General features: G+C 51.0%; 1 protein-coding gene across 3 annotated transcripts; it reads right to left on the bottom strand.

The window, feature by feature from the left end:
• Positions 1–412: 412 nt before the first annotated feature.
• EMC1 (ER membrane protein complex subunit 1) lies at positions 413–26,378 on the bottom strand (the record flags this gene model as incomplete). 3 transcript variants are annotated; one of them, XM_080800712.1, is made up of 23 exons in its annotated part: positions 413–1,822; positions 1,981–2,110; positions 3,199–3,283; positions 3,642–3,852; positions 4,651–4,824; positions 8,325–8,462; positions 10,692–10,811; positions 11,158–11,319; positions 12,769–12,918; positions 13,063–13,262; positions 14,804–14,926; positions 15,255–15,351; positions 16,095–16,217; positions 17,038–17,100; positions 17,459–17,530; positions 18,167–18,334; positions 18,649–18,798; positions 19,461–19,587; positions 20,420–20,548; positions 21,375–21,468; positions 21,701–21,766; positions 22,756–22,880; positions 26,244–26,378. In XM_080800712.1, the coding sequence occupies 23 exons, from the start codon at positions 26,339–26,341 to the stop codon at positions 1,643–1,645; spliced, it is 2,985 nt and encodes a 994-aa protein (XP_080656838.1). In that variant the 3' UTR covers positions 413–1,642. The 3 variants fall into 3 exon arrangements, with proteins under 3 accessions (XP_080656838.1, XP_080656840.1, XP_080656839.1); XM_080800714.1 differs by having other exon boundaries at positions 14,804–14,923; positions 26,244–26,341; XM_080800713.1 differs by having other exon boundaries at positions 17,038–17,097; positions 26,244–26,341.
• Positions 26,379–26,405: the final 27 nt, after the last annotated feature.

Here is a 26,405-nt window from a genome sequence, read left to right as displayed (position 1 = left end):
CTTAACTCTATAATATGCAAGTTCTATTTAAAGTCAAGGAAAAGAGACTTTTTAAAGTGACTTGGGACCCTGACTGTTCTTGATGCTGTGGCTGGAGGGCAGTTTCTCACTGGCTCTGTAGATGACAGGATCAGCAGTGCCCTTAACATCTCTAGACTCAATACAAGTTGTAAAATCCATTTCTGACGGTGGGCTATGACAAAATATGACCCTAATCCACTGAGTCACCCAGTCGCCCAAGTAAATAAAATCTTAACAATAATAATAATAACTAACATGACTCTTGTGTGATTAAATTGGCACGTTTCCCTATTAAAATATACTGTGTGTCTGCGCAGCTTTCGGCCCCGTCTAACAGCGAAGTCGCCTCCACATCCCACACCAGAAAAAAGGACTGCCACTTGTTCCACTCCTCATCCTCTTTATTCAGACACCTGAGTGAACCACTCCTCCCCACAAGGCTAGAGATGGTCTCCTCTGCACACGTCATCCTTCACGGGAAAGAAAAACACCATCGTTCCCCAGATCCAGGCACAAAGGAAACTTTGAGGACTTTTTCCATTTGTCAGAGATGACAGCTCAGCCGACAGGCAATGCTTCATCCACCACACGCCAGTTTCCTATGCCCACCCACCCGCCCTGCTTTTAAAGCTGCAAAGGGTGCAGCAGTAACATTTAAAATCTACCCACTTTAGGAGGAATGTGGTGACGCGCTCATGAATCTGTATCTAAAAATAAAAAATAAATAATGAGGTTCTCAAACAGGACGGCTGGCTCTGACTAGGTCCGAAAAGGACGAGGCCAGCCTGGGGGTGAACTGAGAGGTTAGGAGGTACCTCGAAACGGGTGGAGTCTCTCCTCCCTTGAAATCTCTTGCAGGTTCAGGCAATTCAGTAGTATTAAGGCGGCCTCGGCTTGGACACACCTTAGGTGCAAAGCATGGGCAATGACCAACAAAGCAGGACGCTATGTTGCACCTGACTTGTGATAAACAGCAACAAGGACTGCGTGGCCCCACCTGATGATTGACAGCCTCCAAACTGGAGGCTTGAATTTTGATGCCATATAAAGATTCCTCAGCTCTTGGGAGAGAATCCGAGAGAGGCTGGATCCGTCTTTAAGCCTCAACTAAGCACAGATCTTCTTCCTCCCGGATGTGAAAGAGTAAAAGCACCTATGAGGCGGAGTTACCAGTACGAGCTCCCGCCTGACTTGGAAGCATGAGGCAGGGAAACGGTCAGAAGGATTTCTACGGGAGCCTGGGAAACACAAAAGGCGAACCGAAATCTACTGAAGCAGGCCTCCCGAAAGAGAAAAATCTGTCGGGGGACTTGGTAAAGAAACAACATTCATGGACAGGCAAAGGAGGGAAGTGGGGCGATAGCCTTTGGACTGTGAGGGCGAGTCATGGAGAGGCTTCGAGATCCCTGGCCGAGAGAGCTCAGCCTTCACCGGCCGCCGACACTGCAGCAGACGCGTCCCAAAAGGAGTCTCCATGAGAGTCCGACTTCTTCCCCACGACTCAGCTGAGGAGAGCACCCGACCCGTGTCCTTGCCCGGGCCGCCGCACCGCAGCTGGAGCTCCCCGCCTGGCCCCCGCTGCCCCCGGCTCTCTGCTCTCCGGCGCTGGGGTCCTGCGCCCTTACCGCCAGGCCCGGTTCAGGAGCTTCACCTGTGCCAGCCTCTTGGTGATCATGGTGGCAAACACCAGGCCAAAGAGGACGCTGCTGATCAGCACGTAGTCATAGTCGTCCTTCAGGACGTCAAACTGCTTGGATGGGTAGACTCGAGTTTGGTAAATGTCCAAACCATAGGCCACAACCTGGAAGGCGGAGGGAACGGGAAATACGTGAGAGAGGCGGCCAGTGGTCCACCAGGACCTCGAGCTCTGGACAGAAAGGATAAGGGACTTCCTCAGCTGCTTTCCGGGCATGAACCGAAAAGCCACCGCTGCGCACAGTGGCTGGCGGCCCCACTCACCAGGCAAGTGGACTCCAGGCCTGAGGGAGCTGTGTAGATGCCTCGCATTCGAGAAACTGTCTGGTTGTAGTTAATGAATCGCTCTGCGTGTATCTGCACATCTGGGGAATATGGGATCAGGTTCTCCTCCCTGCAAAACATCAACCAGGACTGGCATTCAAGACTGCAGCAAGGGGATTTCTCGGCTGCCCTTTCTGAGTCCCAAGAGCTTTCCGGGCCACATATCTAGCCTCGAATCTTCCTTCAAGGTCTACTTGCATCAAGTAGCTAAAAATGTGGCAGCTGAATGTCAGCAGGGGCTCCAAGAAAGAAACCTGGGTAGAGGGTAGATCTGGATTCCTACCCTGCTCTAAATCGAATGACAGCCAGTGCTTCACACTAGAGGAGGAGGTCAGGGCCAGTCTAACCCACACGTGCAGCCACTAGGACAATTCCTCCTCTTGACTCAGAGAGCCTCGGTCCACGTTCGTCGGAAAAGCCTAGGCTCACCCCACGGGCTAACCACACTCCCCCTTTCCTCCTATGCAAAGACAGATCTGCTCTCTTCCCACACTGCTCAGTTCCCCACACCCCTAAGTGAACAGAATTCGGGATGGAGGCGAGAAAATATGCAAATGATGGCTGACAATACAAAACTGAACGCTAACGGTGACAAGCTATTCCCCACATGACCCAGCCCTGTTAGCTCCCCGAGCTCACTGCCTCACATCCCCCCACCCCACCGGCTGATGCAGCCAGCATGGCCTCCTCCCTGCCTCTGGCTCGCCAGCCATGGTCTCAGGGCACGCACACAGCCCTCCCCTGCCTGGGAAGCCCTCCCCCAGACAGCCACAGGCTGGCTTCTGACCACCTCCAAGTCTTCACTCTATAGTCACCTTCCCAGCCGGGCATTCCCAGGCCACGCTCTCAAGTTACACCCCCTCATGATGCCCTACCCCCACCCTTCCGTAGGCCCGGTCCCGTCTTAATTTTTTCTCTGTAGCATATATAAGTACGTGACACGGTATTATTTCTCTCGTTTATCTTACGTAACATCCATCTCATCCCCCCACCAGCATGTTACGCTCCGAGAAGGGAGAGGTTTTCATCAGACTTGCTCCTGCTCTTCCCCCAGCCCCCAGGCCAGCAAGACAGCACGCAGCAGGCTGAGGACCAGGCGTCATCAACAGGTCACGTTCCTGAGGGTCGGAGCCTCCAGTACTCCTGCAAGTGTCTCACCTGCTTTGCTCTGTTGGGATCTCTGGACGCCGGGGATCCAGCAAGGCCTTAGGAAGGGAAAGAATGGCTCCGGAAGGCAGCCCAACTGCGGAGAAACAAGTGCGGTCATGGGATCGAGCCCACACGAGGCTCTATACTCAGGGGGAGGCTGCTTAAGATTCGCTCTCCCTCCTCCCTTGCCCTCTACCCACCGCCCCCCCGTCTTATGCACATGCGCTCTCTCCCAAACAAACAGGAGAGAAATGAGAGTCGTGTCAATCTCTTAGAGGTGGCCAAGCTAGACTAGGGAACTTTTCCTGCGGCAATAAAGCCCTCCTCGATAGCCTCCCCTAGTGGTCAAACAGGGCTGTGCCCATGATGCACGTCCAGCTGTGATTCTCCTCGGTGAGGCGCCCTACAGAAACCGGAAACCATCACCCCGAGACCCTCCCCTGGTCACTCACTAAGCAGGTGCCGGCTGGTGATGCCCCGCTCCGTGATGGTGGCTTCCATGGCGCTGATGGAGGAGGGGAAGATGTAGGACTGCTGGAGGACCTGCGGCAGCTGGGGGCGGTCCAGGGAACTGAAGGCAGTGGCGTTGTACTGCTCAGTGCCCTCGTAGAGCTCCAGCGCCGTAAACTCATTGCGCCGGGCTTTGGTGTTCCAGTACTGGTACTGCAGAGAGGAGGGGGACAGCTGGGGACTAAGCTGCCACTTGGGCTGGAAAGGGGTATGACGCAGGAAGGCACCTCTCTTTCCATGCATGAGCTACACGTCCAGGAAGGAAAGAAACCACCCAGCACCCATTTTCTTCCTTGCTACCAAGTTTACCAACTTTCAGGGTACTTTTATCTAGCTTTAGGCAAAGTTCACCATAAGACAAAGGAGTTCTCAAGATACTTAGAGTCAGAATAACAATAGCTAGGGTCTGAGTGCTTATCATGTGGCAAGCGTTATTCCAACCCAGACCAGAAGACACTCTCCTAGCCCTCCTTCATGAGTGATCCGACACAGTGGGCTTAATAATCACTTCAAGGTCGCACAGTCGAGGGGCGCCTGGGTGGCTCAGTCGTTAAGCATCTGTCTTCAGCTCAGGTCATGATCCTCAGGTGCTGGGATCCAGCCCCGCAGCGGGCTCCCTGCTCAGTGGGGAGTCTCCTTCTCCCTCTCCCACTCCCCCTGCTTGCGTTCCCTCTCTCGCTGTCTCTCTCTCTGTCAAACAAATAAAATCTTTAAAAAAAAATTTTAAAAGGCCACACAGTCAGGAAAGGGAAGGGCTGCCATGAGCCCGAGGCCATCTAATTCCTGAGCCAAGTCCCCTAAACAGCACCTCAGCTGCCATCCAGGGGTTTGGATTCTATAGAAACACAAGAGGCCACCAGTTTCTGGAACAAGAGGCATGGAAAGGATTTGAGACACAGGTCTTGGCTAGGTCGTGAACCTGACTGACACCCACATGTCTGGTGCTCTTACCACCACCCAGTTCTCTGCGTGCACGATGTGGACGGGACCCTTGGCCTTTCTCTGCACAGAGGAGTGGATGACGCGCCCGGTGACGCCATCGACGAGGAAGATGCCCACAAAGGTACGCTCGTGGTGCGTGTCTGTGCTCTCCGTCACCACGGCCAGCAGGTTGGGGTTCAGGCTCTGGGGAGAAGGAGAGAAGAGTTCCTCCAGAACCGTGATGGGCAATCACAAGCTCTGCCATGCAGGAGCCCTGGGTGGAGAGGCAGCCCGGGAGCCTGCTGGCCTGGCGGAGGAATCGGGCTTCCTGGCCAGAGGAGCTCACTACCAGAGCTTGTCATCACGGCCCCTGGTTAGAGTCCCCAGGTGCCACGTGCCACGTCAGGTACTCTGCCCACATCACCCCCCGGGGAATCCCACAAACCACCTCAAAATGGAGCTACTGTCATCCACACGCCATAGGTGAGGAAAGGCTGCAGGCCATAAAGCAACTTGCTCACATCACAGACACAGCAAATGGTTAACTCGAGATACAACGCAGCCTGCCCACTCCCTGACCTAAGCCACTGCTCCCCCAGTGCAGTTTCTCTGCACCGGGGCCCGCCCTACACCTGAACCAACAGACAAGTCTCAGTCCTCGTCTCACCTGACCTGCCAGTACAATGGGACACAGGTGATCGCCCCTTCTCAAAACCCTTTCTCAGGATGCCTGGGTGGTTCAGTGGTTAAGCATCTGCCTTCAGCTCAGGTCATGATCCCAGGGTCCTAGGATCAAGCCCCACATCTGGCTCCCTGCTCAGCGGAAAGCCTGCTTCTTCCTCTCCCTCTGCCTGCCACTCTCCCTGCTTGTGCTCGCTCTAATAAATGAAAACAATCTTAAAAAAGAAAAAAAGCAAGGAGCACCCGGGTGGCTCAGCGGGTTAAAGCCTCTGCCTTTGGCTCAGGTCATGATCCCAGGGTCCTGGAATCGAGCCCTGAATCGGGCTCTCTGCTCAACAGGGAGCCTGCTTCCTCTTCTCTCTGCCTGCCTCTCTGCCTACTTGTGATCTCTGTCTGTCCAATAAATAAATAAAATCTTAAAAAAAAAAAAGGCAGAAAAAACCACTTTCTCCACTTGGCATCCAGGACACGTGGCCCCGGTTTTCCTCCACCCCACTGGCTGCTCCTTGTCAGTCTACTCTGTAGGCTCCTCATCTCCCCAGTCTCCTGAACATTGTCTACACTCGCTCTCGTGGTCTCACCACCTAGGGGTGCTGGCAATGGCCAAGGTTACACACCCACGCTACACCTTCCTTGAACCCCAGACTCTAAAGGGCTGTCATTTCAGTAGCTCTTCTTAAATGTCCCACCTCAAACCTGACATGCCCCAAAGGGAATCCCGTCCTGCCCTTGCCTAAAGCCTGTTCCCGGCAGGCCTCCCCACGTGTCAGGGTCTGAAACCCAGGACCTCCGGCTCTTTCTTGACTCCTTTCTCTCTCTCCAGCACAGACCGAACATCCCACCCACCAGCATATCCTCCTGGCTCTACCTTCAGAACGCCCTGGAATCTGGTCCCTCCTTCCCACCCCCAACCCCAATCAAGCCACCACCACGTCGCCAGGCTTACTGCAACAGCAGGTCTGCGGGCTGTCTCCCTCGGTCCTCCTGCCACCCTCTAACCTCAGCAGCCTGGACTCTCCCCACTCACCGCACTCCAGTCATACTGTCCCCCTTGCTGTTTCTGGAACACTCCAGGTCCACTCCAGCTTTCCTGTCCAGAAGGCTGTTCCCCTGCTGTCATGCACTATCCTTCTTCCTTCCCGAGGTGTCACTGTCGCAGTGAGATCCTCCTTAACCTATTTTAACTTGCACGCCCTTCCAATCCCAGCTTCACTCCCCTTCTCAGCTTTGTTCTTCTATAGAACTAGCTGCCCTCTGATACGCTTCACATTTATCGGTTACTCTTTCTGGTCTCCCCTGAATACAGGAAGAGCCTCAATTTTGTCTATTTTGTTCACAGATATATCTCAGAGTCTAAAAGAGTGTCTGACATCCCGCTAGCAACCACCCCCACCGCCACCAAAAAAAAGTACAGCTTCCCTTCTGTGGTGTTCCTTCTAAACCCGCAACCACGGTCTAACCACGAGAAAAACGTCAGACAAACCAAAATTGTCTACAAAACACCTGTCTCGTACTCTTCAAATCTATCAAGGTGATGAAAAACTAAACAGGCCAGAGGAGACTTAGAGAAACGTGGCAAGTCCGTGGAGTGTGGGGCTTGGGGCTGGGCCTGCAGCAGAAAGGGACCTTAGCGGGAAAACTGGTGACACTCTGAGAAAGTCTGGAGTTAACAATCTTGTACCAATGCTGGTTTCTTAGTTCAGACAGAGGCACTACATTTCCCCGGGGGAAACCAGGTAAGGTGCACATGCGAATTCAATGTACCATCTTTGCAGCTTTCCTGTAAATCTAAAATTAGGCCAAAACAAAAAGAAGCTTATTGAAAAAAAAAAAAAAAAACTAAAAAACGTGTGTGATGAGTATAAATCCAAAAAAGCCCTACTTTAGAACTACTAATTAAGCCCTAGTTAGAACTACTATTTTTTTAACATAGAAAAATACAAGTACTTGTGGGGCACCGGAGTGGCTCAGTGGGTTAAAGCCTCTGCTTTCAGCTCAGGTCATGACCCCAGCGTCCTGGGATCGAGCCCCACATCGGACTCTCTGCTCGGTGGGGAGCCTGCTTCCCTTCCTCTCTCTCTGTCTGCCTCTCTGCCAACTTGTGATCTTTCTCTGTCAAAGAAATAAATAAAATCTTAAAAAAAAAAATACAAGTACTCTTCGTAAATTTTAACTCACAAACGTAAAATTACATAAAGAATACACTTTTTCTAGCACAATCAAGCATACTCTAGAATTTGTATTATTTTGGCTGTTCTGACTAAGGCAAACTGACTGCAGCCACATGGAAGGCAGCTATCACTAAAGATTTCTAATCAGTCAGGAGACTGGCACTGTTCTAACCATGTTACGTGTTGTTATGTGTTACCACTAATCTTCATGACAATCCTATGACGTAGGTGCTCTTAGCCCCATTATATTTGTAAAAATAGACATTCGGGAAGTGTCTGCAAACTACCCACGATGAGCAGCCAGCGTGGGGCAGAGCCAGGTGTGAACCCGGACAGTCCAGCCCACACCCTGTGGAGCTGCTCCCTAGTCAGCTCCCTTGGCCGCACTCTCGGCTGCATCACCCCTCCTCCTCCAACTCAGCCCGCGCTCTGCGGAGGGTGCCACTAATGACCACGCATCGCTACAAGGCTGCCTTCTCTCCCAACAGTTTGGCAGCCCACTAGCCACCACTCTGTCTCCCTCCTTCACCACTAACAGGTGTGGATCACAGAGATGGAGTTTCTAATGGATCAGTGAAGGCTTAAGCCCCCAGCGTTCTACCAGCACTATCACGAACAGCGAGAGCTAGCATCTACCGGGTGGCAGCCACAGGCCAGGTACTACGCTATGCGTGAGTGTCACGCGATCATCACAACAGCCCTACAAAGGAGGCACGTCAGACTCATTTGACAGATAAGAAATGAAAGCTCAAAGGAATGAAACGACTCCCTCAAGATCAAGTAGCTATCGAATCCCAGAGCCAGAATCCAAACCCTTGCCCTTCTGCTCGGCAGCAGACCACAGAACCATACCTTATAGAGCACGCTGCGGTCCCCCATCACGCGGCCCTGGGAATGAACGTGCTCACTGCTGCGCTTCCCCTTCACCTTGACGATGCGCTGCACTTCTGGGGGAATAGTCAGCTCCCAACTCAGCTCAGTGGTAAGATCCTAGGGCCAGGGCAAGAGAGCCAGCACTTATGATCTGGAGGGCACACTGAGTCCTGTGACAGCTGTAGGCAGAGACATCCCACACCCCTTTATTTGGGGCCTTTGCACCCAAAGAAACAGAGATTAGAGCTCCTAGGGAAACAGCAGTAAGGATCTAGTTTGTGTAGATGTTTTAGATCTCTGTTTGATTAGGCAAGACACTAAAGCCAGTAAGAAAGGAGAGGAATGCTCAGTGGTATCCCATTGTTTATCTGAGTAGGAAATACCCAAGGGAAGTTTAACACTTAACTACTACTAACTATGGCTCCCGTATCTGAGCTCAGCAGTAAATTACTAAGCTGGCACGGACCTTGAAACATTATAGGAAATGTTCTTTATAGTCAAAGAAAACCAATTCCCAAAGTTTTACAGTTAAATACATTATTTTTTTAAAGATGTATTTGTTTGAGAGAGAGAGCATGGAAGCATGCATGAGCTGGAGGGGCAGAGGGAGAGAATCTCAAGCAGACTCCACACACGGAGCACGGAGCCAGGTGCGGGGCTGGACCTCACGACCCTGAGATCATGACCTGAGCCAAAACCAAGAGTCAGACACTTGATGGACAGAGCCACCCAGGCACCCCGCAGTTAAATAAGTTATTATCCATCCATACTGTGCATACACAGAGCTTTGTGTCCTGTCTTCCTTTGGCCACTGTTTCTTCCCATGTCCTCAGGACTCCACCCAACGTGATACCCGCGAGCTTGCTCCCCCAACCGTAAAGAGCCATCTCTTTCAAGGCCCCTTTTTAATAACTTGAGGGGACAATTTTTTTCACCCACGGGGTAAAGAACATGTTTTCTGGGGAGACCACTTCCCATGCTGTTTCTGGAAAGGTCAGCTGTTACAAAATGTCAAGAAAGGATACTGCATTTTTAAGACAACAAGAGCTAAAACTTAGATGGCATTTGCCATGTGCCAGGCATTGCTTCGTGTGATTTACACGTATTAACTCCCTGACTCCTCACGACAACCCTACGGAGTAGGTCCTCTATCATCTTATTTTATAGGCAAGAAAACGGGGCAAGGGATGGCATGGGCCTAAGGTCATGAAGTTAATAAATCATAGAGCCTGGCTTCCCACCTGGGCAGCCGGGTCCAAGCTCCTAAGCTCTATGTTGCACTGCCTCTCAAAAGTCCCTGTGGGACAGGATGGAGGGCCCCTGGTGAGTACATGACCCAGATCCCTCCTGTCTGCAGGCCTGCTAACGAGGCCAAGGCCAGCCCCCCCGCCGTGAACCTCAGAGCTGGCCCTCGGGGCCGGAGTCTATCAGTCTTTGCTAGCGCTGGACTCAAGTAAGTCAGCAGTGGAGAAAATCAGCCCCATTTTTAAAAATCAGATCCAGGGGCACCTGGGTGGTTCAGTGGGTTAAGCCTCTGCCTTCGGCTCAGGTCATGATCTCAGGGTCCCGGGATAGAGCCCCACATCGGGCTCTCTGCTCAGCGGGGAGGCTGCTTCCCCCTCTCTCTCTGCCTGCCTCTCTGCCTACTGTTGGTCTCTGTCAAATAAATAAAATTAAAAAAAAAAAATCAGATTCAAAGCACACATTCTATCAAGAGTGGGTCAGTAACAGCATCTTCATACAGAAAGTACAACTCTACTCAACCTCCGTTGCACCTCCCACACTCTCAAGAATGGACAACAACACTCCTTCTCTCTGCTAGAGAAAAGAACATGGATTAAAAAATCCATGGGTTGGGGGGCGATGAGGGCGGGTGGGCTGGGTGGGAGGGCGCCTGGGTGGCTCAGTTGCTTAAGCGGCTGGCTCTTGTTTTCAGCTCAGATCGTGATCTTAGGGTCCTGGGATCAAGCCCCACATGGGACTCCATGCTTAGCAAGGAGTCTGCTTGAGGATTCTCTCCTCCTCCTTCTCCCTCTGCCCCTCCCAATGCTCACATGCTCTCTCTTTCCCTCTCTCTGAAATAAATACATCTTTAAAAAAAAGAGAAAAAAAGCCCTCCACAGGGGCAAAAATTTTATCTCCTGGGCATTACTCTTTTCACAGTACCTAGAATCTTGTCTGCCACGTAGCAGCTGCTCAATATGAAAAGGCCTACGAATCAGAGATTAGGACTATGCTGAGCCACATTTTCAACAGAATGAATAGCCTAATCCACTTCCTAGCCAAACAGCCAAGAAACGCTTATACCCTCCCATGGAAGGTCCTGCCAGGGGATGCCCTCCCTACCTTTCGAAGTCGATATCCACAGAGCCGTCCCTGTTCTGCATCCACCAAATAGAAAAAGATGGAAGGAGCAAGCTCGTGTAGCTGTCGTAAGACATTCCGAGTGGCTGGGAACGCCATGACCTTGAAAACCCCAGAGAGCCCAAAACAGTTAAAGGAAAAGGGTGCTCTGAGCAGTTTCCCAAAATTCATTAAAGTTCACCATCAAAAAGCCTTAAAAATAAAACAATCAATTTTAAAAGAATTAAAGCCCATTGAACCAAAAAAGGCTTAAATCTCCTTTTGCTAAGAGCCTGAGTTTCCACAGGTGCAGGGAAGGACAAGCCATTGGGTGGCTCAGAGATATACCCTTCCAGCCCACACTCGCCCTGACTGCCAAGCCCCAGCTCTGGCTGCAAGCTGCCACGGGGACCGCCCTCCCCACACCGGACCCCACCCGGAGCTCGCCAGCCACGCTTAAGTGTCCTACCTTATACTCATCATCGATCAACAGCAGCACCTTGGCGTAGTCCTGATCCATGATGGGGAGAAGCAGAGACTGCAGGATGGGGCGCTTCGGCACTGGGGGAGCCACCTGACTCCACTTGCCGAAGATGGGATTGAAGACATACAAAGAACTCATCCCCGACTCCTGAGACGGACAAGCCAACGGTCAGACCAGCAGCAGGAAAAGGACGCAAGTGCTAAGGGCAGAGCTGGAGAGCTAGGACTTCAGCTCAACTGTGACACATTCCCGGGACCCCTCTGTGCGGATGCCCTATTTGTGCAGAATAAAGTTTTGCCTGAAGGTGAACCGAGGCTAATGTGTCAGGAGGGAAACGGTCGAACTGTCCCTGTGGCCGAGCACTGGACACGCTGAGGAAGAAATAAGTCAAGTACCGATTCCCTAACCTCGGGCAGCCATTCCAGCGGTGCCTACCAAGCCTAGAAAGTGCCCTTTCTTTTTTTTTTTAATATTTTGCTTTAATTATCTGAGAGAAAGTGGGAGAGAAAGAATAAGCAGGGGGAGAGGCAGAGGCACGGGGAGAAGCAAACTCCCCACTGAGCAGGAAGCCCAATGTGGGACTTGATCACAGGACCCTGGGACTCATGACCTGAACCAAAGGCAGTTGCCTAACCAACCGAGCCACCAAAAAGCTACCCTTTTTTTCTTTTTAAGGTTTTATTTATTTATTTATTTTTAAGATTTTATTTATTTACTTCACAGACATCACAAGCAGGCAGAGAGGCAGACAGAGAGAGGAGGAAGCAGGCTCCCCGCTGAGCAGAGAGCCCGATGCAGGGCTTGATCCCAGGACCCTGGGATCATGACCTGAGCCGAAGGCAGAGGCTTTAACCCAATGAGCTACCCAGGCGCCCCTAAGGTTTTATTTTTTATTTATTTATTTAATTGTGAAACCTATCTTTTTTTTTTTTTTTAAAGATTTTATTTATTTGTCAGAGAGAGAGCAAGAGCGAGCACAGGTAGACAGAGTGGCAGGCAGAGACAGAGAGAGAAGCAGGCTCCCTGCCGAGCAAGGAGTCCGATGTGAGACTCGATCCCAGGATGCTGGGATCATGACCTGAGCCGACGAAGGCAGCCGCTTAACCAACTCAGCCACCCAGGCATCCCTAAGGTTTTATTTTTATTATTTATTTGAGAGAGAATGAGTGAGAGAGCACAAGCAGGGGGAGGGGCAGAGAGAGGGAGAGAAACTGTTTCTTTCTAATGATACTAGAGTGAATCCACAAAAATCCGGCTAATTCTGAGAGGCAGAAATAAATAGCTTTGTGTCCTGTTCTCCCTCGTCTAAGGAGAAAGCAGCCACTCAGCTGCTAACAGCGGCCTGTGTGTGGGAAGGAGGACGGCTGGATCGTTCCAGGTCTGGTGACATCACACCCCCTCCAGCGTCAACCCCCATCAGTCCTGGATGGGTCCTGGATGTGTCTTCTGCTCAAACAGCTGGAACAAACAGAGCTCTAGCCCCTGAACACCTGTCCCTAGCCCTCCCAGAATTCCAAAGGCCCAGGAGAAATTCAACTTATGAAACACTGAGAAGCTACACCCCCTCTGGCTCAGAGCCGAGGAGGACAGCCTCACCTTGTCCTTTACCAGCAGGGTGCACTGTGGGGGGTGGGGGAAATGGGCTGTCGTCCTTTGGACCATCAGTTTAAAGGAGGAATCTGGCTTGACGCTGGGGAGATACTGTTTCCACAGGATGGTGCCAGAGCTGCTCTCAATGCCAAAAAGCTGCGAGAGAAACAAACACCTGGCTCACTACTAGGAAGACTCTCTCCTTGGAAATCAGCACCAGTGCTATTCCCTACCAAAGGCTTTTTGCTTCCCACTCAAGGATGGTCAGAAGGTTTGGTACCTGGGGCTTAAAGCCCTCACCTTGCCCGAGGCCGTCACCATCACCATCATCTTCTGGAGGTTAAATTCATCTCTGGCCAGGGTGTCAATGTTGATCTCATTCTTAATCTGACTTCGGGGCTTCCGAGCGTCGTAAAACATCTTCCAGAGGTGGGAGGTCCACGCCTGCAGCAGGATGAGCTGGGACGACAGGCGTTTCAGGAACATCCCCAGCAGGCCGTCTGGTGTAAAGGAGAACGTACCAGAAATGAGGCTCATCCCTCATCAGACTAGGTGTTTCCAGGAAGGAGCTTTTTCTAATGAGGGGGTCTCTCCCGCTGCTACGGAGCACTCAAGTCATGACACGCCAGGCGGCAAGCCGGAAGGGCGGTCCTTTAACTGAAGCTACCACTCTCACCCTCGGGTATAGCCATGCAGGAACTCCAAAACCTATTTTCCTGGCTCCCAGTACTACCACCTCCTGGTTTCTTGGAAGAGGAGACCAGGTCAGGGATCAGCCATGCTGAGCATGTCTCCACCACAGCCTGCATCCAGAATGGCCAGAAGGAGGTTTCCGGGTATCACAACAAAACCAGAAGTGGGGGAGAGTGGGGGTTCAGGGTGCAGAGGTAAGTGTGCCGTGGACGGGCATTTCCCTTACGCACGGTTCGACTCCCACCCTGTCTATTAAACCGACACCCGGCAGACCTACTTGCCTCCAACCCCCAAACCCTGTCAATGAGGCCACCACCCTCAAGTCTCCCCCATGGGGTCAATGTGGCAGCATGAGTACAGAGCCTGGTCTCTGGAGTCTGGCAGCCTGGACTAAAATCCTGGCTCTACTACGTATTAGCTGGGTGACCCAGCTCATGTACATAACCTCTGGCCTCTGGTTCCTCATGCGTAAGATCACGTGTAGTCCAAGGGCCACGTGACCTACACACGTGACTTCACACCACGCGGGGTCCACGGTGAGTAGTGCCTTTGCGCATCCTACTTCCAAGCAACCTCAGCTCAAGGAAGAGAAGTGAAGGGCAAACAGAACAAGCCACAGGCCCAGCGGTCCATGCACACACGGTATGCACCTCAATGATGCAGGGCAGGAAAAACAATCAACCAAAAGCTAGCCACGCGGACAGGCAACGGGCAACAAGGCAGCAGGAAGCAGATTTTACCTTGAATTGCTGGATCCGGGCAGCAGAAATAAACAGTGAAGTCAAATTAATCCTCGGCTCAGAAAACCTGCAATGCCTCCTGGGGTGCCCGGCCCAGTGGAGGCCCCTAGTAAACATGGCCACAGAGCGAGGTGGGGGGATGGGAGGAAGAGGCGGGAGGCAGGACTGACCAGAGCGGAGGGACCAGAGTCCATCCTGGGGCATGGGACTGGCGGGCTCCAGAGGGCACCGCGGGCTACCACAACAACCCCATCAACCCAGTCACACCCCTCCAGAAAGATGCGGCTAGTGCCTGGGGGACAAGGTGTGACACAGTGCCTGGCAAATCTGAGGAACTGAGGCAATGGCAGCTATGACTCTACTAAGTTAAGACTGAGAGGGGTTCCCAAGTGGCTCCTTTCAGAGAAAAGAACAGTTACCTAAACCACATGGCCACGAGGGCACTGGAAACTGGTCGCAGAGCAAGTTGCACACACATGGGCACAAATGACTGCGCCCAGGAAGCCGGGGATGCCGTGAGCCAGCATCTCCTGCGGTCTAACTAGCAGACCCATTCCCAGAGCAGCTCCCCCAGGTGCAGCGCTGTTCCCAGCGTCCTCCGTGCGTACCTGCCTTCTTGCCGAATTCTCCTTCCAACTCGGCCTGGGCGCCCGTCAGGGGCAGATCCACCATCTCCAAGCACACCACCTCTGCCAGCGACTCCTCCCGGGCCCACAGCACCACCTTCCCTGCTACAGAAACCCCGGTTATGAAAGCCACGCCTGCCTCCCCCATTGCCTGAAGCTCTTCTCCGTGGTTCGGGGATTCCAGACGCTCTCGCGCCAGGCCGAGAAGCAGCAGCGCACAGGGCGGCGTGCAACGGTTCCGGTAAGGGAAGGTCCAGATTTCATCTTAGAATGCTAAGGGATTGTTCAAAAGCTGAGCACATATGGCTCTAAAAACTATTCAGGCTACACTCCACTGGAATCTTTCCCAGAAGCCAGTCCACGGCCCCCAAATACAGTCCGACTAGAAATCTGGGCAGGCCTACCAAAAATGGGCTGACTGAGGTGCGCTCACCCAGCTGCTGCAGGAAGAGTAGCAGGTGGTCCTCTGTCTGCACCAGGGCCCGGTAGCCCACCGAGTCGTCCTTCTTCAAGAACACCTGGATGTAGAGCTGTAAGCAGAGCCCGGGCCCCCGCAGTCAGCCAGAACCCAAATGCCTCTGTGCGCCGGACCCCCAAACTCAAGACATCAGGAGTGGGAAAAGGCCCAGGACACGGGGTGATTCACCGTCCAGGCAACACAACGTCCCCCCTAGACCCCAAGGAGGTAACGTGAATGTGTCAGAGCCAGCGCTGCGCCGCCAAGCCGCAGCTCAGACCTCTCCAAGGGGGGGCCTCAGAGATTCCCAGGCACCACGTCATTCCCTCATGCTCCAGTCACTCCCCACGGAGCGAGCAGAAGGCCAAGGTGAGAGCTTCCATTTTGGAGATACAGAAGCCACAGCCCAGAGAGGCTGAGAACACCCTGAATGCACAGGGGCCACGCAGGCGCCAGCCGCAAGTGCAGGGTGGGGCACCAGTCATGTCTTATGGGCTCGTGACTCTGGACATGGTTCGGGATCTCACAAGACCCAGTTTCATTGGTAAAACAAGGGCAGTAATAAGCACTTCACAAGGTTGGTGAGACAGGTTGAGTCAATTAGGGCATAAAGAGCTGAGCACTGTGCCTGGCACGCTCACCACTTAGCATAAATGATACCTGCTTTCACTATTAGTCACGGGGCCTTATAACAAGTCAGCTCCTCAGGAAGAACTAGAGCCCGTGTCCAGAGAGCCCTAACCCTAACCCAAGGCTATGGCCTGGCCCGTGCTGAGACGCCCCAGGACGGAGCCTGACACAGAGGCTCTGACTCACCCGCTCTGGCCGAGTGCCATTCTGTTCCAGACTGAAGGTGATGGTAGTGTCAAGCAGCCGCCGACCTGTCTCCACTAAGTAGAGGTTAATGGTGTAGGTCTGGTTGAAGCAAGTCAGCGAGTCCTATGGGGACAGATGGCAGGGGTCAACAGAGAGATCCCCCAAAGCCAAGTCCCACAGAGGAAATCCAAGAATTGGGGTTAACTGCCCTAGAGAAGATCCAGGCCAAAAAAGGAAATATATGCAAAGGAAAATAAAAGGAAAAAAGAGGGCGCCCAGGTGGCTCAGTTCGTTGGGTGACTGCCTTCGGCTCAGGTCATGATCCTGGAGTCCCGGGATCAAGTCCCATATCGGGCTCCCTGCTCAGCAGGGAGTCTGCTTCTCCCTCTGACCCTCTCCCTTCTCATGCTCTCTCTCTCTCTCATTTTCTCTCTCTCAAATGAATAAATTGAAAAGTCTACAAAAATTTTTTTAAAGGAAATAGAAAGCTAAACTGCAAGGCAGAAATGAGGTATCCGAGTAAATACACAGAGTAACAACCACGATACTTGTTGCAGAGGAAATCAGTACGACGCAGCAGACTTCCCCAAGAGAGGGAAGACCCCTGGGAGGAAATCACAAAGCTCTTCAAGAGAGCTCAGGAGAGGGAAGACACAGCAGAAGCCCTGCCCCGGGGCCCGTGCTCTGCTCCAGTGCAACCCCACAGATCGCCATTCAGCAATACCAGCCGGGGACCCAGAAGACATGGGGAACAGAGCCGGAGGAGAAAGTGGCTAAGAACAGATTCTAGAGATTCTACTTCTGAGTTCCCAACTACAAAGGACCCAGACGAACACAATTTACAGCATGCGGCAAACCCCGCCAGGGTTGAGTGCTCTAGGAGACCTGCTCCCAGCCTCCCTGGAAGCCTAGGTCTGGCACACTGCCCAATGCCACACTGTACCTGAGCCCTGGGCTTCTCCGGAAAGCTCCCCACGGACCCATCTTCAGAACTGCTCGGTTTCTGCTGGGGAAAAGAGAAGGACAGAAGAGAACATTTAACCCACAGGGTCACTCCCCAGTCACCAACTGAAGATCTCCCTTTTGTGTCATCTTAGCACCCGGGAGAAGACAAACGTCCCTCCTCACTCCTGCTCACAGAGCCCATGTAGCTCTTAACAGCCACAGAAGGAAGTGGGGCTGTACTATTAGGCTCCCACTCCTGGGGACAGGGGTCGCTGAAGCACTACAGAGCAAGTGAGAACTTACTTCTCAACAGTTTCCTGCCCCCAGGTTCAAACTGCCCCAACGTTTGGTTCTCGGGACTCCTGGGAGACATAAGGAAGGAGAACCCCCAAGTGCCAGCTGTTATTCTTGATACGCACCGTTTCACCACGACAGGTCACGACTGCAGCCACCGTCTTCTCTCCAGTGGTGGCAAAGCTCACTAGGGCAGCCTGGGAAGAAAGCAAAGTGTCAGTTCCTAAATGGGGCCTATACCACTCAGCGGCCTTACAGAGGAGCATCTCTCCAGGGAGGTCCCTTGGCCTTAGAGCTGAAAGTGCTCCTGACTTTGAAGCACAGCAGCCAGGGCACCTGAGAACAGAGGGAGGCCTCAGAGGCATCCAGAGCTGAAAACAGGCCTTTCCCCTACCTCTAACACAGGCACACGCCAGCCCTGTATCTCACACCGTTCTTCGTATCTACAGGGAAGCTTGAATTAATGTCCCCACTCTGCTGTGGACTCAGAGCAAGCTGCCAGTTTGACTCTAAAGATCCTTTGGAACTCTCAGAGAAAAAGGATTCCATTCTGCTCCAAAGCGAACCCATCTTGGGTCGCCTGGGTGGCTCAGTGGGTTGAGCCTCTGCCTTTGGCTCAGGTCATGATCTCAGGGTCCTGGGATCAAGCCCCACGTTGGGCTCTCTGCTCACTGAGGAGCCTGCTTCCCCCTCTCTCTCTGCCTGCCTCTCTGCCTACTTGTGATCTCTCTTTCTCTGTCAGATAAATAAATAAAATCTTTAATAAACAATAAATAAATAAATAAAATCCGACAGATCCTCCTGACCCCTAGCACCGTGCTGCCCGCGGTCACCTGTGGGAAGTCTTTGAGCAGACTCAGGGCTCCGTGATGGTAGTGCAGCAGAGCATAGTGGCTTGGGGACAACTGCAGGAAGAACTGGGCCCGAGAAGGATCCACCGGGTTAGGCTGCGTGGGCAGGACGCGGGGCTGGAAACCACTTGCAAATTCTAAGTCAAGAGACTGAAAGGCAAGAAAAAAAAAGGATTAGGGCTACAAGCGGGCAAGTCACTGGTCCACTGATCCATCCCAGGCCTCCTTCCTCTGCCCCACTTTGCCAGGGAAAGTAACCAGGCCATGGCACGTAGTTCCAGAAGCTCCCATTCAGGCTCTCTAAAGAGACGAGTGGCCCATTTCTCCTTACACCAGTCCAGCCAGAAGCCCAACCTCCCAACAACTACCGAGGCTCAGGAAGGAAGCCGTGTCACTGGGAGAAAAACTTTTCTAAGCAGCAAAGGCAAGGCCTTGGGCCAGGGAGCAGCAGCGCCACCTCTCACCTGCAGCGGGATCTGTCTCAACTCCCACTCTGTCTCCAGGGCCAGGGTCTGGAGGGTCCGTGAGCTCGGGTCGGGGCACACCAGGACAGCCTCATCCACCACACCACAGGCTCCAGTGAGACTCTGAAGCCAAGGGGTTGACACCCTGACCTATAGGACAGACATTGTAGCGGGATGTTGGTGAGAATGTTTATATTTTCTTCTCCACTCATCAGCCAGGTCACGGGGGCTAAGCTCGAAGATTCTTCATGGCTGGTTTCAAAGGACTTCTTCCGGGTGCCTGGGTGGCTCAGTTGGGTAAGCAGCTGCGTTCGGCTGAGGTCATGATCCCAGGGTCCTGGGATCAAGCCCTGCATCGGGCTCCCTGCTCAGTGGAGAGCCTGCTTCTCCCTCCCCTTCTGCCTGCTGCTCTGCCTACTTGTACTCTCTATCTCTCTGTCAAATAGATAAATAAAATCTTAAAAAAAAAAAAAAGGACTTTTTCCCACTCCTCCCAACTTATTTCTTTCCCATATTTGTCATACGTGGTTTCCTATAACCACTACACAGAATTATCTCCTAAGAAACTTGCACGCAATAAGAAAAAACCTAGGTAACTTCCCATCCACCCCAGGAGAGCACCATGCATGAATACGAGGGCTTTAAACAAACACTCGATGAGGAGAAAGCAGCCTCCAAGTGACCAGAATCAGGGACCACGAATGGCTTCTGCATCTGCCCAGCCAAGTTCCCTGGTCCCTGAGGCAAAGGCGGGCTCCGTCTATTCCCCTTCACAATCCACAAGGTGCCTCACACCAGATGCCTGGCCATACCTGCTGAACAATCTCTCCATCTTCCACGTTAAACTTGACGATGTTCACGTGGCTGAAGGGAACAACTCCGAGGGCCCATACCACCCCAGACCCGTAGGAATACGTCATCTGGTAATGGATGCTGTCACTAAGAGAGGGAAGACAAAGCAAGGAGCAACAGCTTCAGCCACAGGTCAGGCCCGCCCTCAGGGGTCCTCTTGTCACAGCCTAGCAGTCCCCAAGTAGGATTTGTTTGGGTCCCAGTTTTTTGTTTTGTTTTGTTTTTTTAAATAGTCACCAACATTTAGAACTGAGACATGACATGTAAAAATCAGATTCCTAGCTCTTCTTAAAAAGGAGGAGTGGCAACGCTAGGCATGCCTATAGGGCGCCAATCGGCTAAGTAAGGCTGCCCCCTGGAGGTAAGCCAGGCACACTGCAGCTGCCAGAAATCCCCGCGGGGCCTGTTTTGCTCAGGGGTGCCATGCACTTGGCCACATCTGAATTTGAGTTTTTATACCCTGAAAATAGCCATAAGTCTGAGCAAATCTTTTCCTTTCTTCCCTCTGTCCTGATCCTTCCCAGCCTCAATGCTTTCCACAACTAAGACCTCTGGAAACCATCTCAAACCTCACTCAGTCCCTACCCCGGGCTCTTCTTGAGTTCTGATTCATAACACGAACGAAAGGCTCAGTCTGACTTGAAGTGAAGTCAAAAAGCCCAGACTGCTACGACCGAGAGCGAGGAGCCACTCCTCTTGCTGGGCGGTGTCTAATGCCCAGTTTAAGAATTTCCTCCTCACTACAAACGAAATGCCAGAAGGAGCACAGCCAGTGAGTACAGGCCTACATCCAGTGAGCCCAACACACAATGCCAGCATTAAGGGGAGGCTGAGTCAGAACACTTCCAACCCTCGGAGAAAGAGGAGCCTGTAGAGAGCAGGACAAGGCGGCCGTCACCCCGTGGGCAGGTGACCTTACCTTTCAGGGAGGTGTTCCACCCACTTCAGGTGCCCGCTGGAGAGATGATGCAGGGCAAGAGTGGTCTTCTTGAGGACCGCAATGTACCGCACTGAGTCCTGCAGGCCTACCAGCCCGAGTGCCTGGAAACTGAGCACGGATACAGGGGTGAGAACAGCCTGACACCTCCAAGGTCTCAGACTAGAGCAGAGAATCGAACGCCGCCACTGTAGCTCGATAGGTAAGAAAACAGGCCTTGGGGTCAAACGCATCAGGATCCTAATAGCAGCTCTGCTTCTGGTGAGCTGGCTTGGGAGGGTGTGCTCTCAACCCCTCGGCTCTGCTGCTTCCCTGAAGCTCCGTGAATCTCCTCAGGGTTGTTCCCTCCCTCCAGTAGGACTACCCAGCGAGCAGGCCATCCCTCCTCCATGGCATCCTTCACCCCGGACTGTCATCACAGGCTACGTGCCTGCCTCCCCCAGCTGATCATGAGTTTCTGGACAACTTTCTCAGGGTCACGTATGTGTTCCCACGGCCTGAGGGGGCAGCAAGTGTTAACCATGTAACCACCAGAAGCAGAGTGCACTACTGCAACCGGCTCTGTGATCGCAGCAACCCCAGCAAAGATACAGCAGCAGTCCAAGCTGTTCTCTCAACACAAAATTAAAATGCTGAAAAGTTCATATCACATTCCTATACCGAGGACATTACAGAGTTCTCACATCACGGTAAGATTAGGAGCAGCAATGAAGTGCAAGGATAGACACTGCACCTAACACGTGCTCGATAAACACTGGCAGAGTCACCACGTGTTCCGTGACCTCAACTCATCAAAACGCGTGGTGTTTGACGTCTGGGCTCTTCGGTGGCCCATGAGGAAAAACGTCAAAAGACCCTGCATTGCTGTCCATGCAGCCCTGTGTTCCGGCAAAGCCTTGAGGCAAGCCCAGATGACATACAGCTTCTTGTCCTCTACCTGCCACTGTCCAAGGTAATCTCCCAGTTCAGGCCCCCAATGTTAGTCTCCCAGGAACGCATGATCCGGCCTCCATTGGACACAGTGATTGCATCTGGAAGAGAAAAGACCATGGTGAAGTCATCTCCCCAACTGGCGCTCTGTGGCCTCCTCTGATGGTCGAGGAGTAATGGCCGCACCTCTAAGGTACGGATGCAAATAGAAGTTATTTGCAATACCTGTCCTTTCCTTTTGGGGACACACCCCTCTCCTCTCCCTTCCCTAATAGACCCTGTATGGGGAGATGGAGCCAACACCACGATAAAGACCAAGTAGGACTCACTTACCCTGTCCATAGAGCAGCATGGCGTCCACAGCCCCTTCTGCCGTGCCCTTGTCAACATGGCGCCACACTGAGAGACAGGAGAGTGAGACATTACTATAAACTGGAGAGAGGTATCGAAGAAGACAGGTAGGAGAGAATGGAAGAGGTCTTTGTTTGCACAGCGGTATCTAATTTTATTTCAAGGGAGAGAAGGATTACAGCTAACCAACAACGATCCACTCACTCACTGGGTAATGAGGGGAGGAAGGTTTGAGAGGAACCATTCCTGTCCCAGTCTGAACTCCTCACTTCCCATACCCCCTACCACCCCAAACATATAAATGAAGGACAAAATTAACAGAATCTCTATGATTCACAAGAAAAACAGTGATCATAAATCTTATTTCCATAATTTTTGGTCCCAAAAAACATCCACAAAAGCAGCATAAAGTAACTTAAATGGGGCATTCAAATCTTTACTGCAAGATAGGAAACAGAAATAGAAAAATATTTTGAAATAACACCTTTTTTTTAAATTTTTTTTTCAGAATACAGTCATTTTATTTTATTTTTTTTTTAAAGATTTTTTTTTAATTTTTTTATTTTAATAAACATATAATGTATTTTTATCCTTTTTTTTTTTAATTTTTAAAAGATTTTATTTATTTATTTGACAGACAGAGATCACAAGTAGGCAGAGAGGCAGGCAGAGAGAGGAGGAAGCAGGCTCCCTGCTGAGCAGAGAGCCCGATTCAGGGACCCTGGGATCATGACCTGAGCCGAAGGCAGAGGCTTAACCCACTGAGCCACCCAGGTGCCCCTGAAATAACATCTTAACCTAAGAACTGTCAGGACTCAGCCTGAGGGTCTAAACTAAAACCACCCGTTATAGGAAAACAGTTAGTATTCAAAGACAACACAACCAGAAAACAAGTATCAGAATTCAGTAAGAGACATCTTTCAGCCAACCTCCCCCTAACATGGTAAGCAGCCAAGAAGACTACACAAGCCACGATCCATTCTGGATTCACTATGGTCATTCCATCCCAAGATAAGCGCCCTACACAGGTTACTCACAGATCTCCCCGGTCCGAGAATTTAATGCTGCAATCACATTCTTCTCTGTAGCCACAACCAATTTCTTGGATCCAGGGGAGAATTCCAAGGAGGCAAACTTGAGCTTCCCAACATACTGCTGTCTCCTGAGGAAGAGAGGACAGGGAAATGTGAAGGGCCAAAATCATCACTGCACAAAGCGTTGTGGGAAAAGACCACTGTGCCAACACGTAATGTTATCACCAACGTACCTATCTTAGGACATGTGAGGAATGTCTGTTAATGAGAAGATTTGAGCAAAAGCAAGATTTCTATGCAACATAGTCAGAAGGCAAGGAAACAAGAGAGAATACACCCTAAGAGATAAGAAACACAAGTCTTACTTCTTTTTTTTTTTTTTTAAAGATTTTATGTATTTATTTATTTGAGAGAGAAAGAAAAAGTGAGCAGGGGGAGGGGTAGAGGGAGATGAACAAGCAGACTCTGTGCTGAGTGCAGAGCTCAACACAGGGCTCCATTCCAGGACCCAGAGATCATGACCTGAGCTGAAGGCAGACGCTTAACTGACTGAACCACCCAGGTGCCCCCACAAGTCTTACTTCTAAATGCAAGCACATCTTATCTCAAGTGCCACCCAAAAGAACACCTGGCCTAAATCCCACTGGAACAAACATTAGTCCTCTCTGTATTCATTAATAGTGGCACTATTACGTGAGAGAAGAGACACAAAGCCTAATGTCCACAAGCATACAATCCAACTGCCCTTCTGTTTTCATGGACCCCTGGAGAAAAAAATCATGCAAATTTTCCAATAAAACTGGGTTAGGCTTCTGTTTTCTACGGTCTTTTCTTTTCTTTCTTTTTTTTTTTTAATTTTATTTATTTATTTGACAGAGAGAGAGATCACAAGTTGGCAGAGAGGCAGGCAGAGAGAAAGAGGGGGAAGCAGGCTCCCTGCCGAGCAGAGAGCTCGATGCGGGGCTTGATCCCAAGACCCTGAGATCATGACCTGAGCCGAAGGCAGAGGCTTAACCCACTGAGCCACCCAGGCGCTCCTCTACAGCCTTTTCGAGCCCACTACATGTTCAGGATCCATTTGACTCATTACTCATACTTTCCTTGGAATGTATCCCATCACTTTCAATGCCCTTCTCTAAGCATAAAGGGAATATAATTAGCTTTGCATGGCACACTACCAAGTACATAGGAGGTGCCTGCACATTGCTGTTAAGGAAAAAGTACTCTCATCTCCAGCAAGCTAAATACACGTGGCATTTACACGAAATTTCTCTTGTGATGTTGTCTGGTCTGATTAAAAAGGGGGGAGGGGCGCCTGGGTGGCTCAGTGGCTTAAAGCCTCTGCCTTCAGCTCAGGTCATGGTCCCTGGGTCCTGGGATCGAGCCCCGCATCGGGCTCTCTGCTTGGCAGGGAGCCTGCTTCTCCCTCTCTCTCTACCTGCCTCTCTGCCTACTTGTGATCTCTGTCAAATAAATAAATAAAATCTTAAAAAAAAAAAAAAAGGAAAAAACTAAGCAGAAAGTAGAGAATAGGCTTATATAACATTCAACAGTTTCTATCCGTATTTTCGCATACTTAATTCATGCTATATCCACTGAACATTATGAAATTGATAAGACAAATGTTATTACTTTATTTTATAAGGAAAAATTATTACTCTCATTTTACGGGTAAGTAAACTAAGGTCTGGTGGAGTCAAGTAATTATGATCAGAAATAGAAAACAAGACTAAGATCTTCTGACTCTAATTCTCATGCTCTCTTTTAAAATATTGTTATCTTTCATCTCAACTGTAAAAGTAATGCCTGCTTGGGGTGCTCGGGTGGCTCAGTCAGTTAAGCAGCGGATTCCTGATTTGGGCTCAGGTCATAATCTTAGGGTTGTGAGATCAAGCCCTGTGTCACTTAGCATGGAACCTGCTTAGGATTCTCTCTCTCTCTGTTCCTCTCCCTTTGTCCCTTCCCTGTTTGCGTTCTCAAAAAAAAAAAAAAAAAAGGAATGGGGCGCCTGGGTGGCTCAGTGGGTTAAGCCTCTGCCTTCGGCTCGGGTCATGACCTCAGGGTCCTGGGATCCAGTCCCGCGTTGGGCTCTCTGCTCGGTAGGGAGCCTGCTTCCTCCTCTCTCTCTCTCCCTCTCTCTCTGCCCGCCTCTCTGCCTACTTGTGATCCCTGTCAAATAAATAAATAAATTCTTAAAAAAAAAAAAAAGGAAGAAGAATTAAAGTAGTCCCTGCTCATTGTAGAAAATATGAAAAATACACAAAAGTATTTTTAAGAATTTAAAATGCCTAAAATACCACCACCATAAATTTTGTAATGATTCAGGATATTTCCTTCTTTGTTTTTCCATTTGTAAATTATATATACCTAGTATTCTGGTATATGTGTAATATACATGTTACATTGTGAGCATTTGTCCATTTAAAAATATGGCTTATGTTGCATTTATCACACTGTCCTCTACCACATACATATACATCTGCCCCCACTAGACTGAGCTCTTTCTTATCTATCCACAGCACCTAGAACAATTGTTGGCCTACTACAGGCAAGCAACAAATACGTGAATCAATGTATCTGACACAGAAAACACTTCACAGAGGAGGAGGTACCTGAGCTAGGCTCTGAAGAATAAACCGTTCTCTGAAAAATAAAAACAATGGGTAACAGTAACTGTACTCAATGAGCCAGGCATTCTGCTAACTTAAAAAGAATGATCTCACTCATCCTTACAAGTGCTGTAGGGAATAATAAACCATTAATAAACCCATTTTACAGATAAAGAAACCTTGGCACAGAGTGGTTAAGTCACTTTCCCAAATCACACAAACCCTAAGTGCCAAAATTTAGCCTCCAACGAGAGTACACCTTAATTGCAGGGCCTTAAGGAAGGGGGCGGTAGAGAGGAAAAACTGAGTAAGTGAATTAAATAACTGGCATCTCCATGAATGGCACCTCCCGGCTGATGTGAGACTTCCTGGACTTGTTCTAAGCCCAGGGCCGAGCTGGGCTAAAAGAGGAGAAATGGTACAAGTGTAGGACCCAGGGTAAGACCCAAGCTCCTGTTCACATACCCAAGAGATGCCAATTCGAGGAAGAACGGGAGTTCACTGAGGGGCTGTCGACCCCGACACCCAGCAGATCAGAAAACTGACAGTCACAGAAACAGGCCCTGACGGGAAAGAAGGAACAGTGACCTCTGACCAGAACCCCAAACATGCCTGAATGCCAGGGCCGGCTTCACGAACCCGCAACCTGTCACATAGAGACTGGCTTAGAAGCGCCCCTGACGCTCCACTTAATGCCCTGTTGTGGTATCTTAAAACTCTTTAACTTTTGAACCCGGGGTCCCACATTTTCATTTTGCAATGGGCCCCACAAGTTCTGCAGCCGGTTCTGCTGCCTGTAACCCCGTCTTCCCTGTAGCAGGCACAAGGCTGGTACTGAGAAAAAAGCCACACATTTCCCGAACAGGCCCCACACGCACGCACCAATCGAACTTGCCCACTTGGTCTTCGTAGACTGCGGCAGCAAGGACAAGCAGCGCAGCCCAAAGCCAGAGCCGAAGAGCCGCCACCGACGCCGCCATGATGGAAGCCTGGGCCGGCCCACCGCCGGCCCGTCATGCACCCGGCCTCAAGCTCAGCCTCCGC

The sequence above is a fragment of the Martes martes genome, assembly GCF_963455335.1.
Source record: "Martes martes genome assembly, chromosome: 4".
NCBI classification, from domain to species: Eukaryota; Metazoa; Chordata; class Mammalia; order Carnivora; family Mustelidae; genus Martes; species Martes martes.
This window is presented reverse-complemented; position numbering and strand designations above follow the sequence as displayed.